The sequence below is a fragment of the Psilocybe cubensis genome, chromosome 12 (assembly GCF_017499595.1).
Source record: "Psilocybe cubensis strain MGC-MH-2018 chromosome 12, whole genome shotgun sequence".
Classification (NCBI taxonomy): domain Eukaryota; kingdom Fungi; phylum Basidiomycota; class Agaricomycetes; order Agaricales; family Agrocybaceae; genus Psilocybe; species Psilocybe cubensis.
Window position 1 is genome coordinate 2,423,354 of NC_063010.1, and position 19,588 is coordinate 2,442,941.

General features: G+C 43.0%; 6 protein-coding genes across 6 annotated transcripts; 4 read left to right on the forward strand and 2 right to left on the reverse strand.

Moving 5' to 3' along the window:
* Positions 1-5,372: 5,372 nt before the first annotated feature.
* Positions 5,373-6,061, forward strand: JR316_0012718 (uncharacterized protein; the record flags this gene model as incomplete). Its single annotated transcript, XM_047898337.1, has 4 exons — positions 5,373-5,450; positions 5,717-5,764; positions 5,821-5,946; positions 6,011-6,061. The coding sequence occupies 4 exons, from the start codon at positions 5,373-5,375 to the stop codon at positions 6,059-6,061; spliced, it is 303 nt and encodes a 100-aa protein (XP_047743226.1).
* Positions 6,062-6,679: 618 nt separating this feature from the next.
* JR316_0012719 (uncharacterized protein) lies at positions 6,680-7,653 on the reverse strand (the record flags this gene model as incomplete). The annotated part of the gene is made up of 7 exons (XM_047898338.1): positions 6,680-6,813; positions 6,867-6,934; positions 6,988-7,046; positions 7,108-7,233; positions 7,286-7,333; positions 7,394-7,473; positions 7,527-7,653. The coding sequence occupies 7 exons, from the start codon at positions 7,651-7,653 to the stop codon at positions 6,680-6,682; spliced, it is 642 nt and encodes a 213-aa protein (XP_047743227.1).
* A 1,570-nt stretch (positions 7,654-9,223) lies between these two features.
* Positions 9,224-10,245, forward strand: JR316_0012720 (uncharacterized protein; the record flags this gene model as incomplete). The annotated part of the gene is made up of 6 exons (XM_047898339.1): positions 9,224-9,380; positions 9,541-9,620; positions 9,676-9,804; positions 9,863-9,921; positions 9,976-10,043; positions 10,100-10,245. The coding sequence occupies 6 exons, from the start codon at positions 9,224-9,226 to the stop codon at positions 10,243-10,245; spliced, it is 639 nt and encodes a 212-aa protein (XP_047743228.1).
* Positions 10,246-12,664: 2,419 nt separating this feature from the next.
* On the forward strand, positions 12,665-13,479 carry JR316_0012721 (uncharacterized protein; the record flags this gene model as incomplete). The annotated part of the gene is made up of 5 exons (XM_047898340.1): positions 12,665-12,853; positions 12,927-13,096; positions 13,185-13,278; positions 13,346-13,360; positions 13,426-13,479. 5 exons carry the CDS (start codon positions 12,665-12,667, stop codon positions 13,477-13,479), a joined length of 522 nt encoding a protein of 173 aa, XP_047743229.1.
* Positions 13,480-14,068: 589 nt separating this feature from the next.
* Positions 14,069-15,058, reverse strand: JR316_0012722 (uncharacterized protein; the record flags this gene model as incomplete). The annotated part of the gene is made up of 7 exons (XM_047898341.1): positions 14,069-14,202; positions 14,266-14,333; positions 14,401-14,459; positions 14,522-14,647; positions 14,702-14,749; positions 14,803-14,882; positions 14,932-15,058. The coding sequence occupies 7 exons, from the start codon at positions 15,056-15,058 to the stop codon at positions 14,069-14,071; spliced, it is 642 nt and encodes a 213-aa protein (XP_047743230.1).
* Positions 15,059-18,123: 3,065 nt separating this feature from the next.
* JR316_0012723 (uncharacterized protein) lies at positions 18,124-19,305 on the forward strand (the record flags this gene model as incomplete). The annotated part of the gene is made up of 4 exons (XM_047898342.1): positions 18,124-18,222; positions 18,274-18,755; positions 18,804-18,816; positions 19,177-19,305. The coding sequence occupies 4 exons, from the start codon at positions 18,124-18,126 to the stop codon at positions 19,303-19,305; spliced, it is 723 nt and encodes a 240-aa protein (XP_047743231.1).
* Between the last annotated feature and the right edge of the window lie 283 nt (positions 19,306-19,588).

The window sequence follows — 19,588 nt, forward strand, 5'->3', positions numbered from 1 at the left end:
TTTCCTTGAATTGTACTCGATGGCGTGCTGATCGATATCGACGAACGGTTTACACCAGGTTGAAAACGGAAATATTGTGCTTCCCAGCGGTGTTCGTCGCTGTCATGTAATTGCCATCTTCTTTGTATCGAGTAATATTACACTGAAAATGGACGTGTAGAACGGCCAGCGCTGCGAACTTCTAACTAATGAGGGAGAAAACTACCTCGAGGGGCCTGCAAAAGCTCCTAATCCACACAATATGATAGAATGTAATGTCAAGACCGCTTTTCCTTCTACACTTGGATTTGTGCGTAAGCTGTGACTGCATTCTGAGTGCGTCTTAGAGTTGACGTGTATGTGGATTGTAGGGCTTGTTTGACGAGTCTGGGACAAAGATGGAACCGATTTTACATGGAAGGATCTTCCGTACGTCATCCTCTATTGTGATCAGCCGTGATGCGCTAACTGGTGCGATATTTTATCAGAAAAAGGCAAATTCTTTCGCTGGCGCTTACACCTCTTATCAGAGTATATGCTGTTACCGACATGACAGGTTTGTTCTTCAATATAAATCCCACTTGTACACGTATTCAGATCTTCGTAGTAAACGAAGTGGTCAAAGCTGAAATGGAAAGCCCGGCGCTCCTCGACGCATATCTCGTGGCGCTTCCTACGACGTCAGGGTGGCTGGTGTATATTGAGGAAAACACGAACGCCGTAAAGATCAAAAGGATTGAAAGCTCTTAGCTAGTAGTCGTTACCTCCAGTTGTTGACGTGGCACCATGTCCGTCGTTTAAGCGTAATATATATCAGTTTCAACCTCCGCAATTCCTGGTTGGAGTTTGAGTGAATGACGTGCACGGAATTGGCAGGATGAAGTGGAGTGCCTTTTCTTGTCTGCTGTGATGAGTCGATATGGAAATGTCTTTTTATCTCGTGCCGGGAAGTGGTTAATTTCACACTGGCAGTCCAGTCGGTGTGACAATAATGCGTTTTCTGGACCGATATATTTTTGTTTACACAGATCTGGGGTACATTGAATTTATGAAAGAATGGAGCCATAATGAGGTATACACGGGGGCCAAAGTCCAGCACGGTAGAATTTCAACCGTGCCCGTCGCGGTTGAGATTCGAGTGAACAAAGGCGGGCCAGATTTCCGTCGGAGATTTAAATATTTAATCAGCGTAAGACTTGTTATTCTCGACATGACTTCACCTCATATTTTGCTGTTCAAAAGAGTCATGGTGAATATTATGCAAAACTCCAAAGCTTAACAGATAAATATGGAGCTAATACATATACTTAAGTTTGTCTCATGCTTCCTATTAGTATGTAGATAGCTTAATTTGGAGGCCTATTACGCAATAACTACCTTAATTACACATACTGCTCTGCGACAACTATCTGTGAGCCGAAAGCTTGATCATATCCTGTGAAACTATATGATATTAGTTAGGCAGCTTGTGTCATAGTTTAAATGTATTTTGGAACTTTATTATGCTTTGAAATGGCACCGACAATTATACTGAAAAATATGATAAAATAAAATCAATTGAGGATCAATTGCTCTAGCAGTATTTTTGCCAGTAAAATAATTATATAGAGTGTGTTTAGAATATTATCAAGGTGTACTACAGTTGGAATTGAGGTTACTGAGATACATCCACTCCTAATTACTTTTAAATGCAGAAGCAATAATATGCCACTGCTAATTGGAACACTATCACCAATCCATTGGCACTGTGGGCTTTAAAACTCAAATCAAACTCTTAGAGCATATTTATACTAAAATTTACATGAAGAAAATTAAGGTGTACATTGTTGCTACATCTAGAAAATATAATACACACAATTTTGTTGGCAAAGTGTGCTTGTGGAATGACATCAACTTGATTACGTGGTCCCAAAATCTCAACCGTGACGGGCATGGTTGAATTTTGACCGTGCTGGACTTTGCCTCCTGTGATATGGGAACAAATTGAAAAGCTTCTGATGGCATCGGACAAACCTGCAAATGGTTGGGAGTCATAAGCATCATCCCTCTACATCCAAAAGTATAACAATGTGGGGGCAAGTGATGCAGAAACCTGATAACATGAAAGATAAAAGGAGAATTTAAACACCCTGACGACGTAAGGCTAGATTGAAACCTAACAAGAGCTCCCATTGCAGGTAATACTTAAAGTATGTGACAGTATATACTTGTTTGTATAGTGGACTCAGTGCAGGGTGTCGGAAGTCATTCATCCATAGCAAGATTGTTTTCTACACAGCCGTCCGGTTGTCGAGGTCTGAACTAAGTCACGGGGACTGCAGTCAAACCGGAGGCAAACTAGGGACAAACCCAGGAATGCTACCCATTGGAAATTCCAAGTCTGGGTGACTTGGTGTTGACCCATGTGGTCATGGGTTTATTGCATGTCCTATGTGGCAGACTTCGGTTTTAAACACGGAATTTTTGGAGTCTGCAAAGACTTGGAAACACCGCTGGCGCTCATACATATTTTTAAAGAAAATAAGACCCAATAATTATGTTTTCTACATTTTTTTGATGTATTTTATTGGAATATAGACTTCGGGCTTCCCTAATTGGGTAACCCCAAACTCTATATACGAGAAAAATACGTCAAAAACCAACAGGAAACATAATTACCAATACATATTTTTCTATCAAATATGTATCAGCGCCAGCAGTGAAATACCGTATTGTTTTGCATGTGGTGTGTTGCCTAGCAATCACTCGGCATACCTGCCGGACGATGTCTGCATAACGCCTCGTGATGTCACATTGGTTCGTGCGTGGGAATAATAAACGGTCTAGCCCTCTCCAGGCCTCAAGAAATCACACGATGGGCACCTAACTGTCATGTGGCTATCTAACATGTTAGCTAGGTTGTTGCCATAATATTGTGCTATGTTAATTGTCATGTAATTGTCATGTTAACTGTTGGTTAACTGTCATGTTTTTTGAGTCACACTCTGTCTTGTCACTCAAGACCATGGGGTCCAGTAGATACATATCCGGTTGACTTGGGGGAAAAATGAAAGGACATGTAGAGTGTATATATTAACACTGCACCACCTGGCCAATATTAAACACTAGGGGCATTGGCTTAAGAAAACAGTAATTTGTCTGAATTTTTTTGATTGATCAAGTTGCAATTAAATTTCAAGATTTATTGACAATAAAATTCATGTGGTGCACATCATGGCGGTATTTGAATCCATCAATACCCATGCCAAACGGCCGTTCTCAAAGGTATTAATCATGCTCGCTAGAATCCCCCTATTCATATCAATTTCTTCCAATATGGCGCGTACTCGCGCGTTAGAGAGACAGCATGCACCTACTAGATATCAGCAAAATAAGGACAAGAATCTCACTTCCTGGGAAAAAATGGCAATTTTCCTCATTAACGATGCAAAAACGGTCGACGAGCAAATAGTCGCAACCATGTTCTCACATCTCGCAAACTAAGATTGGAAATCACGTCGATTACAGGCTGAGAGGCTTTCTATAGATGGGTGTGATCGTTGACAGAATGCGCACCTTGCCATGCATTGGAAAACATAGCTGAAAACGCGCGCAAAGAGGAGACGCGCCGCGAAATAAAGACGCGTTTCGACGCGTCAAAGCTCCTTGACTACGCCGTTGCTGCGGTCGGCATGTTGGCCGCTTTTAAGCTCATTCAAACTCAGAAAAGCACACCAACAGTATATACCACATGAATTTTACTACCAAGAACGTCAGCTAAACTGTTCCACATGGTTTTAAAAATTAAACAACATCGTAAAAAAGAGAATTGAGTAGCACTATTGTCCCCAAGTTGACCGGTTATGTAACTGCCAGTTTGGGACTTGAAGACTATTCACGGTTCACAGAGACTTACTGGGTCTTGAGTGACAAGGTAGAGTGTGACCCAAAAAACATGACAGTTAACATGACAATTACATGACAATTAACATAGTACAATATTATGGCAACAACCTAGCTAACATGTTAGATAGCCACATGACAGTTAGGTGCCCATCGTGTCAGTCATGAATGCATGACTTGCCCTGCGAGCGCCGACCGCTGTAAGTTAAACATAGAGCAGAAAACTTACATGTCTTATGTAAGTTTCGCTGTAAGTTCGACATACAGCAGACGTGTATGAAAAACAAACACTCAGCAAAGACATATTGTGTTTGGTGGCTGTATGCCGACCAAACACAATTGCTGTAAGTAGACTGTAAATAGAATAAACACCTAAATTACACAAACTGTGTTTGTCCGGTGTTAGTAAAACATACACATTTTCTGTAAATGACACAAACAGCACTTTCTGTAAGTAAAATTTACACACAAAAATTTACACACAAAGAACACTATTTGTGTATGTCAGACTTACACCATTAAATGAATTGAAAAACTTGTGTAAGTATAACATACACAAATTGTTTTCTTTCTGTGTAATTTTTACTTATAGTAAGTGCTGTTTGTATTACTTACAGAAAATGTGTATGTTTTACTAACACCGGACAAACACAATTTGTGTAATTTAGGTGTTTATTCTATTTACAGGCTACTTACAGTAATTGTGTTTGGTCGGCATACAGCCACCAAACACAATATGTCTTTGTTAAATTTTTGTTTTCCCGACACATATGCTGTAAGTTGAACATACACCTAAACTTACATAAGACATGTAAGTTTACTGCTGTATGTTTAACTTACAGCAGTCGGCGCCCGCAGTGCTGGTACTTACACATACAGGAGTAATTTTAGTCTATTTTCCAATGTTCCAATGTGACCTCGTGCATTGATTACGCATACATTTGATGCCAATTGAGCAACATCCACTGTAATTTGAATCTCGTGTGATGGTAATCAATATAATATTTCTGACAGGTGCAAATAGAAGGCAATTTTTAATATAATTACATGGCTACAGTGTACGTATGTAGGTCCTAGTGTCTGATAAACACCGGAACCTAAAAGTACCGGAGGTTTAACCCATCACCTCACTTGGGGCTCGGAATATGAGCTTTCCGAGATATACATTCCAGGTACTCAGGCAACATCATGTAGTTTGTTAGTTTCAGCTAGGTACAGATATTATTAGCTCTTGTGGTTTACTCCATCTAGACTCGTAAGGAGCTAAAAAATAGTCCATTGAATTGAATACATAAATTAACAGTGTCATGATGTTGCTTCATGTCAGACAAGACGGATGCATCTTGCACTTTGCACTCATAGGCCTCGGGTACGCATAGCTGTACATTGTTAACGTACACTTTACACGAGAGTTTATTTGAATGGTAAACCCACAAGAACTATGACTACAAAGCGTATAAAATGGACGAGGATTCTGTTGCTCTTCCTCACCTTCTCCTGCCATAACCACAATGTCCACCAACGCTAGATCTGAAGAAGAAAGACAACTTTCTTTTGTTTTCAATGATCTGAAAAGGGATATCAACTTAGTACTCATACTCTCTTCACCTGGAAATTTTAAGGACATAGACCCTCTCTGTTGGAGTTCGTGATTGCTTGTTTACGGTTTTGAATGAGTGCTCACCATACAAATCTCTATAGAAGTTGTGAACCTCCCTGCTGGAATGATAGGCCTAGCAAAAGTTACGTACAGCGGCGTAACCGCTTTTTCTATTCCCAATGCAAGTTTAAAGTCACAACTTGACAGCATGAACATGTGCTTACATATACTCTTTACCGCCAATTCCATTGACAGGACGATACAGGACTTGTTGATGCTGAATCCCCCACGGTTTCTTGCCAGGTGTGCACGGGATAGTTCTTAATATATGAGCGGTTCTCATTACCATTTTTATCCAGGTTGGCCAGCGGTGCACCATCAAGACGGATGACCAACGAAAAAACTATCTTGTGCCTGCTGTTTACGGTCAACCTAAAGTCATCACATGCCACTTCGACACAAGTTCCCCAGCTGACGTCGTATTTGTATGTCTCTCTCCTTTCCATTTATGTCATGTATTCAGCTTGGGGTAACCATGTTTCATTACAGGGGCTAATTGACAGTGGCGGACAGTCGCCTTTGAGCCCGATTTCAAAGTAGAAATCTATCATGTGTGTACTAATGTCCAATAGACATTTTTGAAGAACAACCAATATTCTGACCTTCCATTCGTAGGCCAGGAAATGATCTGTCTCTGAGATTCACTCCAATCTTAAGTATTTATGCCGTTGATGGTTATAATGGTGAGCCAATTTTGTACAATACCATACACACATGACTCAAAGAGGAGCCACTGGTGTCGACAACCAACAGCTGGAGATGTAATCACCTCAAATGTAAGGGACTCGGAATTGTTACTCCATCAAGATCTTGGATATCTTCCTCCAAAGACAAAATGGGAGGTCCTTTTTGACGAGAACAGCGGCGCTATCAAAATTGAACGTCAAAGGAACTAATAGCGCCCGTGCGCTGTCTATGCAGACCGACATTATGGCATTTACCCTCGTCGTTAAACATTTTATAAATCCGGTTTTCTTTTGTGTCTCAATTAAATAATGATAGCAACCTATCCTGAATCACACAACAACTGTAAGATCTCCTCACTCCAGGCAAATGTGTGAAAAGTAAAACATATATGTTGTAATATTGAGACAAAATACACGAGGTACAGGTTTAACGACGAGGTGTAGAACAACTGCGTCCTTTGAACAACTCCGTTTATGAACGGTTAATCTTGATTGCGTTGCTCGCTGGGTCAATAGACACAATCCATTCGGTAAAGTTTGGAAGAGCGATGAGATTCTCTTCGAAGAGAAGAGGTGAGCGGATTTCTCCTCGCACAAGCTCGGTTTCTGTAATGCAAACACTGTTTAAGAATATGACAAAAATAATTGAAGAGACCAACCTTGATAATCTGTCATGCCGTAGATCCTCAATTTAGGGGTGAGCTGTACGGCAAGGGTGCTTCCCACACTGAAGTGTAATGTCAATAGAAGACACCAATTTTGGTCGGATAGAGTGCATACCCGACTCCATCCCATTTCATGACGGGTTCAATTTTGTTCCCTGCCTTGTTAAAGAGTCCCTACTCAAGACGGCTTAGAATTGACAGTAGCATTAGCAGTACAGTATAGCGGGTGACGTACAAAGGCAACCTCAGACGGGCGATGAGTCTTAAATTCGCAAAGTATAACACCGGGATCTCCAGCAACAGCGGGATTGAGGAAGTTATCGCCTTCGTCGTTGGTCTCCATGACACACATTTGGCCAGTCTGATATTAGACTCGTAAGAAGGGTGTGTTGAAGGAGTGGTGTAGACCATACCTGGCATCGTTGTGCGTTGGAGGCGGCAACAAGGTTCCCGGTGTCCCTCTTTGTGATTATTCAAAATGAAGCGCTTCAAGCAAGGAAATGAGGCATATATCAACACACCTGGGGAACCAAGAGCCCGCTGTCCGCGGTGTACTCAACTCTAGCTGCACTGATTCCACTAGGGGTGAATTTGAGAACCTCTGTAAAGGTGATGAGGTTCTGATACACCTATATGTGAGCGACCGCGACGTACTCCAGCAGACAGGGAACAAGTCCTTGTATAAAGTGCCATTCTTTGGTGGTTCGAACATGAGCAGCAGGTTGACGTCCCTGCCCAAGTCACTGGAGGTGAAGTTGAGGCTTCTTGAATTTCCAGACATGTTGATGTTAACGATGTTGAATATGTGAGAGAGAAGTACTGGGGTTGTATTTACTCGCTGATCCTGGTCTTGTTTTATAGGTGAATTGAGGGTCAGGTGCGTTCAACATTTCGCTTCGATCCCCATGCTCAGGGCTACATTACACAGCGTTTTCGAAGATGGTCCATGCTTCAATAGGTCTGTTCAAGACCGTGGAAAGGCCCAGTGTAGGTATCTTGTTGGTTACGGAAGACCAGTATGTCAATGATCGAATAGAATCAAATAGAACCATTATACAAGCTGTTCTATCCGATGCCAGTTGTCACTTATCCCCACTTACATAACATACCCTTACAATGGCTGCACCCCGCACTACACCATCCAAATTGATTCTGTTATTGTACCTACCAAAAAGAAAACGTCACCGGTGACCATCCAATGTTCATTACTGGCTATGCACTCTTGATGCAGGGTTTTGAGCCACGCCGCAGTGACTCATGTCTAACATCTTTTCATTTCTACGTAGTTCTATTTCTTGCATTGAGATTGTATACACGATGGGATTTTATCAATGATTGAACTTGAAACTGTTGAACTCTTTGATACTGATGATCCTGATGTGGTCCGTGCGCGCAGAGCTCACTATCCTCACCTGAAATAACTGCCTGTGCACATTTCAGTAACTTAGGCATTTTCTGACTACACTGTGGTAACGCACCCTGTTCTTGATTGTAAGCGAATGTGTCCATTCATTCGAATGCCTGACAAGAATCTTACCCAGAAGCACGGAATAGAGAAATGGAAGGAGTGCGACCGAATAACAGCGAATAACAAAGGCATAGAGAACAATTCATCCTGACTTCTTTACGTGAATTTTTGTAACCTCGTTTTTCAAGATAGCAAATGTGGGACAATACATAAACATGATCTGGCTCTATGAAGAGCCTAATTCGCTTCACTGCTTCGGAGGCTTCGGAGGAGAAAATTCGTCTTTTGTTGCAAAATATACTGTTTTCAACCCCCGATAGAGAACTTCGTTGATTAGCCGTTTGTATTTCCACGTTCCTTGATTACTGAGATGTAATATTAATGAAATCGGTTCCACAACTGGTAACATGCGGAACTCGGGGACAAAGATCCCTCTGACCCGTTGATAAGACAGTAGATCACGATTCCAAGCGCAGAACAATGCCGTCACATGGCATTGTATGTGGGGTTCGAAGAATAGCCTACAGGGAATCGACGCCTACCCCCCGAATAGTGAGCGAATATCATAGGTACACGTGTCGAGAGCTTTCATGGAGGCGTTCTTAAGCTGAGGTTGCACCAGTATTCAGCAATCGCGACACATGAAGAAATCAAAATTTAAATCATAAGTTGATAAAGAAACCTTGTTAAGAGGAAAGGAGGCCAGCAATGTCCACCGACTCGAAACACATTCCCTGAGACTTCTAAATATAAGCGCTCGGCTTTATGACACCGCCGAGATTTAGATTTACTTTATAATGTATTTCTGCGAATTCATATACGTTATAAGCCACCGAATACAAAAGATAAGGAGCCTTGTCCCATCATCCCTTGGCTATCTACCATGACAGAAATCACCTTTGCTAGCATCGATATTGCCAGCGACTTCAGAGCGCTCAATTTTATATCCAGTGATCTTGGAGAACACGTCTATCTTCTGCTCGTTTTTGATGCACCAAACGGTGGAACCCTATATAAAGATTTATTCCCTGTTTGTTGGAGTAAGACGTCGCCCTCTAACTCACTCTGAACGATGGCACTGATGTAGTACATTAGAGGTACTGTCCTTTAGCCAATCTGGTATAAACGCAGCCACTGTAGAGTATACAGCCGATACCGGATTTCTTGTGCCACAAGTTGCGTCATTGTTGTGTTGTGCAGCCTGTTTCTCACCCACTTTCCCTCTAGACGAGCACAGGAAACCTGGTCTCCGCCTCAAACGCACAAAGATGCCAGGTAGTGTACAACCAATCTTTCGTCATCGGGATGGTGTTCACATCATCTATAAATGTTTAGATCGGACAAATATGCACGCTTAAGACCAATGATTCCAATGGTCAAAACTACCTTACCTCACCAGAGGAGGGTGATCCAGACGTCATACAGTGCCGCATGATGACCGCTACCGCAGCAGATCTCGGTGTGGTAGGTAGAAGCCATTGATTATCCTGATATCCATTAAATCACTAACCATCCGGAGTAGGGGCTTATTACGAAGGCTGGCACGAAGATTGAACCCCTTTTTCTGTGGAATGATATAGGGTACGGTTTTTTAAAAATCTGAAAGCTTCTCTAACTTAATGCTCCACACAATAGGAGGACCAGCACCCTTGCCATCAAGCTGAAACCGATGCTCAAGATATATGCTGTATCCGACGCCACAGGTATAGCAGTTGCCTTCAATTTTTGTTGTCTTTCTCTGATGTTAAGCGTTATGCAGATTTCGTTGGAGGAAAACTGATTAAAAGCGCCTTCCGCACAGCCCCGGTACTCGAAATAAATTTAATCTCCCTCACGACTTTCACAGAGTGGCAGGTCTATATTAATCCCAGTACAAAAGCGATAGAGATAAAGCAGATCGACTAGTCCGCATCGAACGCCCCGTTTGTACGGATCCTACCCAACACAATAGTAGGATTACATGTGCACAGGCACAATACTTTACTAAAAATGAGGTGGACCTTAGCACAAAGTATATACAATGGTTTTCGAAACCGAGATTGTGAAATCAAAACCAGCCGTTTACAAGTGAAGTCCATAAAACTGTTAGTTTTGACCCTGTGGAATATTGAGAGTCATGGACGAGGTTCAAGACGCGTGAATAATATATGATAATCGAAGATGTAGAGGGAGAATACTTTGTATAGGAGGGTAGTTCTATGACAGGAGAATGACCACAAAACCTGTAATTGAAAGATGCGCCCGAGAAGTTTGGGAGCGATGGAGATTAAATGTTGCATTGTATCCGCGGTCGGCCAAGGCCGCCGTGGTGAGATAGAGGGTCACATGCAAAAAAATGCCTCAGATGGCGATAGTGAAAGAACAGTGTAAACATGTGTAACGTCCATGTGTCCACTGGGGATAGAGCAATGCACACGAGAGATACAGCAGCTGAAGGAGGCATGGAGTCCCAGAAAACCAGTTGCACAGCATATTCATGATCTGCATGGAGTGCTGCGCGTTCATAACATATTCCAAAAGTCCATAATAGCCCTTTGTAGTCCATATATGAGATGGGGAACGAGCACGGTATGTCTCAATGGATGGAGATGGTCGAAATGGGCGGCAGAAATTCCATCTCCAGTATTGACAAGGTGTAAAAGATGTTCAAAGACAGAAACTCGGAGGGATACCTATGCCCTAGATCACGATGCGAGGAAATATGTTGCTTCAATCTGTAGGGTTGCATTTGAGGCTTTCTAAGAAGAACACCGCGAATTGTCGACTCGCGTTGATAGAGGCTCCTAACTTCTTCAAATTCGTGACGAGAATGGCGAATGCCATAGCTAGGGCTTTGTCGTCGTCATAATCATCGTAGAAGGGGCCCTCGTTGTGAGTCTGACAGAACACGGATGGGTGAATGACACCGTTTGGTCGTGTAAAATGGTGACGCAGACTGCGCTCGGTGAATTTTGCATGTCTAGGGGTTAGATGCGTACTGAACGATACATTGACTCTCTCACTGCAGGGAAAAAGTCTTCCTTTTTATCCATTAATTTCCCCTCATAGTTTCTCGTAGTATGTGCGTGAAGAGGCAGAAGAAGAAGAAGAAGAAGTGGTGGTGGTGGTTATCAAGTTATCAACGAAAATGTTCGGACCTGACCGGGAGCGCAGTCAATTAGGTAATCAATCGGCAATTAAAAGTTTGACACTCCGAAGGTCTCTGCCGACCGCCAATCTGGCTCTCACCTCCAATGGAAATGTTCTGACGGGTGACTACTTCTAAGTTAATTCCATTTTTTCCAAGATTCTAAAAGATTTTATTTGGTATTACAAAGCACTGTTGTGAGTGTTAAGCTTGACAAGCGGTTACCTCTCAAGTTCTATTATTCGGACGCGGAGAAAGGTTTAGATAATCCAACGGTCGCATTCGATTGCTGCATCGCAGCGTGCGGTTAGTAATCCTAATCGACAGCGAGTTAGCTTGTTTTCATCAAGTAGACATTCATTTTCGATGCGAGCACCGCCCCCCAACGCGTGTGAGAGCTGATTAACACCTATCATTAAAAATAGACTCTTTGTCTCCGGAGTTTTCAAGTTGCGGTGGGGGTGGTGCTACAAAATTACCACATTCAGTGATGACACCAGAATTAACGCTTAGATGTTTTTCTGTCTGAAATCTAGTGTCCCAAGCATCCCCTGTGCTGGATATCGCCCATAAAGCGCATCTATGATGCATATTATGGTTTTGTGCTGATTCGGTGACTGCACAACATGCACAAGCCGTTACCATGGTTTGAAATCACTCTTAAGTCTTACCTGTACCACATTTTACATACATAACCATTTAACGGAACTTGAATAGACCCTATGGACGCTGTGGGGTAAACATCGGAGACGGGAAAATGACACCACCGAGAAGAAATCATTATCCAAAGCGTGCCTATTCATTCCTAAATCAGTATGCCGAGGACATGCCGTTGCCAATTAAGCCACCCCTCAGGATCTTCCCAAAGTCGAATCTAAAAGTAACCTCCGCATCTCATAAAACGCCGTGTACAAATAATGCGTAAATCTGAATATACTGAATGCCACAATGTCTAGTTTTCAATGTGGTGGGAAACGTGCACAATCAGCGCGTGGGTAACAGTAGACATGACTTTGGTATTGCAATGAATCCGATGCATGTACCAATAGAAACTGAACAGTTGCTTATCTACCACAAGATCCACAACTACAGCTTGTAGAAGTATATAAAGGCTATCTAGCAGCCACATATACCAGACTCGCAACAACTGCTTGATTCTCCAGTTACCCAAAGCTCAGTTTTATCGCACTTCCTACAATGTCAGCACCTACTAGCCTTGTTCCCGGAAACTACGTCATCTTTGCAGAGGACCCCAGCAACACCGTTAAAACAGGAACACTCGTCAATGGGCGATCCAACTTTGCAGTTACATGCCCCTTGTCCAGCGGAGGAAACTGCACCATCACCACCCTCGCTACAACATCTAGCGCCTCCCCCACTCAGATCGTCAGTCTACCCACTGTCCATCTCTAAGTAGAATGTGCTACAGTATGATCTCACACTTCTCACACTATCACAGTGGCTCGTCACCGGAGATGGTATGATCCTCTCCAAATCCTCATCCACCGGCCAACTTGCGCAAAGCCCGACATTCTACATGAGCTACAGCAACAATTCACCCAACATCGTCACTACAAGTGCACCAGCATCACCAGCACCCACCACAAAATTCGTGGCTCAAGTCTCTCAGTGTGTATCGTCTTCTCAGCCTGTTGCTCATGCAGAATTGTGCGGCGAGGTCTAACATATGTTTCCCCTTTTCTCCTCTGTTACATAGGATGGCTGCATCAAATAAAGGGGATACGACCACCTACCTCGCAACTCTTATGACAACCGATCTCACTGACCAGTTCTGGACTGTTGATGACTTGGTAAGGCTTTTCTCCATCATAAATTTCAAGGATACAAAAGCTCATACCACATCTTTCCGAATTTCAGCAAAACAATGACATCGTGCGTCTTTTCTATGCCATTTCACCCATGCAGGGAGCATATCAGGCTAACACGCCACATTCCAGGTCAAAGCCAACACCGCACGCAGCGCCAAGAACTGGGTATTCGTACCTGTCTAAACTGGCGCAAATTTCACATAGGATGATTCCTCTGCGTTTTGTTTGGAGATTTTGAAAAAATTAAAGAAACATATCTCGCGTACTTCGAATATATTACCAAATAAAAGTCAAAGTTGGGAATACATTTATTATTGCTTGACATTGGCAAAATACGGTCATGTAAACATGCGGTAGGTGTGCAGGGACATCAATTACACACGCCGCGATCCTACTCTTAATTAAGAGCAACAAGGAGGTGCGTATCGGCGCTCCTTGAAAATTCACTAGTGATTTCTTACCAATTAGAAGACGACGCCACTGTGCATCAAGGTGCGTTGGTATCAGATTTTGCGTCGTTATCAACTGTATCCAAAACATGTCAATTCAATAAACTCAAAAATGTCCTTCGGAAATGTGTGGCTGAGTAGGAAATGGTACAATCAAACAGATTCAAATCATTTTCTAAACTATACTGGGTCCGAGTGAGCATGGAAAACAATGAGCAAGTTTGATGTCAGAAATTGAGCGTGTGTAAATTTCGACATTGACGAGATACATGGTACAGGTTTAACGAGGAGGTCAATTTCAAACTCCCTCGAGCAATATACGTCTATCCGCGAGCAATTTCAACAGCCTTGCTCGCGGGGTTGATAGACACAATCCACTCTGAGAAATTGGGAAGGGCGATGAGGTTCTCCTCGAACAGAAGTGGTGAACGGATTTCTCCACGGACAAGTTCGGTTTCTATGGCACATAAAAATACACCGTTAACGGACGAATGATATCATCAAATCATAGAAAACAAACCTTGATAGTCTGATATAGCGTATATCTTCAACTTCGGGGTTAGCTGGACGGCGAGGGTGCTCCCAACACTGTAAGTAAGCAACAATGCAAAATCTGTTAGTGCACGTTGGGCGGTCTGAAGAAATGTATTCGCACCCAACACCGTCCCATTTCAATACAGGCTCAATCTTATTTCCGGTCTTGTTAAAGAATCCCTGTAGGATCGTGTGGATAAGAATCTGACATTATATCTGTACAGCACGCTTTATGAACTTACAAAGGCGACATCTGCTGGGCGATTAGTCTGGAAATCGCAGAGAATAACACCAGGGTCTCCATTTACGGCGGGGTTGAGGTAGTTATCTCCTGCATCGTTAGTATTCATAACGCATAGTTGGCCAGTCTGATAATCCATTGATGAGCTGCACAACCCTCTGTAAAATTGTAACTGGCGTACTTGGCAACGTTGGGCATTGGAAGCGGCAACAAGGTTTCCTGTGTCCCTCTTGATATAATCATTAACACTGTGACTATATAATACACAGAATCTAAACGTACCTGGGGAACCAGAAGACCGGTGTCGGCAGTGTATTCCACTCTGGCTGCGCTGATTCCGGAGGGGGTGAACTTAAGAACCTCTGTACAAATAATGAGCCATGACGTATTCATTGACAAGAAAGGACGTACTCCAGCAGACAGGGAACAAGTCCTTGTACAATGTACCATTGCTGGGAGGCTCGAACATGAGCATAAGATTAACGTCTTTGCCCAGATCACTGGATGTGAAGTTGAGGCTTCTGGAGTTTCCGGACATTGGTGTTTTCGAATTTGTGGATGGTGAGTTTGGATGATGTTTCTAGTCATTGAATTTGATCTGTCTTTATAGACGGTTGAACGTGACACGCGTTGAATCTGTAGCAATGGTTCTTGAAGTCCTTTACCCGCGGTTACATAACAGAACAAAACGTTTGCTGCGCCTCACAATCCACGTTCATGCTCATCCTACCGGTTTATCTCTGCTACCGAACAAGAAAGAACAGTATATCCACACAGTACGTCCACCTATTCAAATATCCGCAATGCATTTCCGATGAATGGTTTTCAATTGTACGAAACGAAACAAGTAACAATGGTTGTACCTATCCATAGACACTTCTTTTTCGGGACGCAAATTTAGACAAGGTCACCTTGATACGGTCCGCGCCCAGTTCCCCGCTTGGAAACTGAGAGCGGCCACGCAGTGCGCGCTCACCCATTCTGTCAATCTTCTGGAACACATGTGACTAATATCTGATCCAGAAGCATAAGATTACAATAGAACGACTCCAGGGGCCGAATAATATCGAACAAAAAAGATGTGCAGGTGTAGACATCGACCACTGCATAATTACTTACGTCGGTTCCGGGGGCATCTACAGTAGATATTGTGAGAATAATATTGCTTAAAGACCTTCATCTCACTCAATCATGGGGAATATATGCTCTAGAGTTTAACTATATCTTTATCTATACCTTTTTTTCTCCACACGGGGTATTACAGAAATATTTCGTAAACACGTTCGAATTAATTAAATGAACACTCATGTTTCGTAAATGAGGCATGTTCTGGGGTGAGAAGCCTCTATAATGATTCCCTGACTACTGTCATCTTTGAACTAAAATGGACTTCACATTCTTGCTCAGGGACACTGGATGATTGACATAATAAGACTGTGCCCTGACCAATGTGTATAGGATCCTGCAAAAATCTGATCAATTCAAAAGAGCGGTGAAGTATGTCAACCGACATGAGAATTATGCACTGAACCGACTAAGCACAGCTCCTCGTCATATACATTGGTCAACGCGGCTGAAAAAGCGCATTTTTCCATTCATCACTACGATGTTTGGTCTGCACTCAGGCTCGCTGTTTAGATCCCACCTTGAATACTACCAGACCGTTTTCAACCTTTCGAATATGATCGGAGTCATTGGAGCGCTTTCAAACCTTCAAGCGCCTCGTACAGACTGATGAGAGCTATATTGATGCTTTGGGGATCATAGAGACGACTTACAACGTAAAATGAATGATTAGCATTTATCCAGCGCATCCCTTTGGAATGAGGTCCGCAACTCCGAAATTATGAAGCTACAAGAAATGACTATGAGAACTTCAATTTGAACGTTATCCTAGTTATAGGATAGATACCTTTCGAATTCTCAGAACATAGATGATAGTTGAATCATCATCACAAGGTTTTGAGCGGTGTGTCCTATCAAGTGCTTCCTGGCCCGAGCGCGACCTGTTCGTAAGCGGTCGGCTGACAAATCAATAAAACGTGACCGATCAGTTACCTGGCAACGTTCTGGACTCATCCATCTCTTCCCGCATGGCATATTCAACTTCACAAATTGAAATTTTCACTAATTAAAAGTGCTCCCTGTACTCCACATCCATTGACGCATGCCTGAGGTCATCACCGCCAGAATTATCACGCTGGATTCTTGGAGGTTCATCGAACACACTTGAATGTATACATTGTACCACCACAAACCACATCCATATCTGCGTTACACCAACCCAAATATTCTCCTGTCATCTCCGGTATGCGCGCGCATTCTGCTAACAATGATGCTCACTGCACCAGGTGATGCGATCACACAACGGACTTTTAACTGACTAGTCGGCCCGGATTTCAAGCTGCCCTCGGTAACTTCCTGGTTATTCTCAATTAGCCTGCTTGTTTCACTTTTCTGTCTAGCTGCATACCTTTGGCCATAAGTGAGTCCCCTCAGTAGTTGAATCACGCGGTGCAACTATCGGCTTGCACAAGAGAAGATACGGTGAGAATAGCGGTTTTGTGATTTTCATTGTTAAACAGTAGTGTTTTGATTCTTCTGTCAAGCGGATATGAAGAGAAGCTGGCTGGTCCAAAACAATGCTCAAGGATGCAGTATTTATACCCCCAAAACCGCCATTTTTTGAGAGTTTGGACATAACCGGACTTTTTATTCTGAGACAGACTCTATGGATAATTATCAGTGCTAAGTCTGTCGAGACTTCCATTTTCAGTCACTCATTGGCTTTATAAATTCCACTGTAGTAATTTGGATAGATGAACAATCATACTTAAACTGAACATCAATCAAACCCTTTTATTCTTGCAACCAAACATGAAGCAAACCGACCTCAGAAAGAGGGGAAGAGTCTCGGACATTATGGTAATGAATTGTCTGTGAAAGAACATTTACTAGTCGTTTATAGGATGGTAAAATGGCGACGGAGAGGTATTCTGTAGGTAAAGACGGTAGCTGGCCGATGCCGCGTGGCGAACCGTGGGAAGCGTGGCTTGTCGCCTGCACGAGCTCATAGCGCAAAAGCGCTTATAGAGCGACAATGATCATGAAGCCTGTTGTCAAACCGGTGTGTTACATACATTGTGTGTAAATCCATCGTAGAAGGTTTGGTCCCGCAGCCATTTCATTTAGATCATGAGCTTTTACATTCAGTTGTTATTGATACTCTGCTTAGAAGACTCTTTACTGGTCCTTTCTGATCGAATGTTGACTTACAGTTCGAAAGCTTGGTGCATTGAGGCTTTTAGAACAGGCAAACCACAATCCCCGGTGATTAATGCCTGTATTATAGAAAATATCTTTGATTTCCGTCAGGCTTGTGCCACTAGGGGAGTCGAAGAATAGAGTAAAGAGTGCTAGTCCACACATTAGGACAGTGTGGTCAAGTACAGAACGCTTCTAAGTTTCAGTAGCTTATACGATAAATTTAGTTCATCAAAGTGTTCACCTATATAATAGGGATACATCCAATCATTTCATCCATTCCAGCATTCATCTGTTTTAGTACCGTGCTGAACATTCACAAGCAACAACATACCGGCCATGTTATTGAACACTATCTTGAAGAGTGGACTCACACTCGTATTGTGCTTCTTGAGCTTCGGCGCCGAAGCTGCATCCACCGCTCCCGGGACATCTCCGGTTTGTTATTCCTCTTGGGATAGATACAGTGTTACTAATTCAATTTTTCAGTCTGCACCGAAATCCAAATGTGCAGACCCCAAGCTAACTGCTAGATATGTGACCTTCTGGGATGCCGGTCGCACCACGCACGTAGTCGACCAACGCTGGCAATTCGTCAACAACGTTGTACCGGCCAATGCTGGGGAATGGACTTTCCAAGGGGACAATTTTTGCGCCTGGCCATCGGCGGAGGACTCCACAGTCCCAGTGTATTTATTTATCAACCCTTCTACATTGGACTATCAGTATGTTCTCTCCACGGACGGCTCTGTCCCCGCGCCAAGTGGACTTGCGAACAATGGTATTAGGGCATACATGTACGCAAAGGAGAAAAAGGACTGTGGAACTGTCCCACTGTACGAACTTTCAAATCCTAACGTCGGTGATCACTGGTACACTATTTTTGAGCGGGAGAGGGATTCCCTCCTTGCTTTGGGATCTGGGTGGGTTGATGAAGGCATCTTTGCTCATGTGCTTCCTTTGAAGCGTAGGTGATCTACACATACATTTATTTACATACTAACCAAATATCTGTCCAGACTGCAACTCCAGGTATTAACACAGTATGGTAAATATGGTAGTGTTGAAAGGGAGAATATCAGGCCGTCTCATGTTCTGAATTTGTTTGTGTTGCACTCAATGAAGTTGATGTGCGAAATATAGACCCTTTTCTTCCATTTCAAGTGGATATTATTATCTAAAACTTGAATTAAATTTCAAGGTTCTGTAAGAAGTAAGGCTTAAATGTCTTAGAAAGTCTTCATATGTCGCCTCATTGCCTGAAGAGTCTCGGTTTCCGTACGCTGGCCCGAGCGCGCGAATGACCTTCCAAATCCGTTCACAGCAATTCTCGGCTGATTAAGTAAGCCTCAAGGCTCAAACCACGTTTCTGATTCTTGACTCGTTCATCAGGCCCCGGGAAGCTCCCCTACAGGCGTATCCCCGCCGGACCCAAAATATTTGTCTGAAATCCGCGAGATTTTGGGTCTCCAATCCGCGAAACCGGACGGTCATTTTGCCAAGACCTTCCTATTTAGGTAATTCCTCTCACCCTCGGACGGAGTCAAAGGAGCAAAAAAAAAGGCGCAAAAAATTCTACAGCTTTTTTCAAGCAGTCTTTTTCACTGTTCTTCTGTTTTTGGCAGTCAGAAAGCGTTTATGTCCTCACAAGGAAACTAATTTTTGTCCATATTTGGCAGCGCGCCCTATTTGCCGGCCAGACCAGCCGCCCATGCAGATTCTTCTCCTCAAATCCGCAGTGCCCCGGTCAAAGGTAGGCCTCCGGACCTCTCAAATCCGCGAAAAACGGACAGTAAAATGCTAT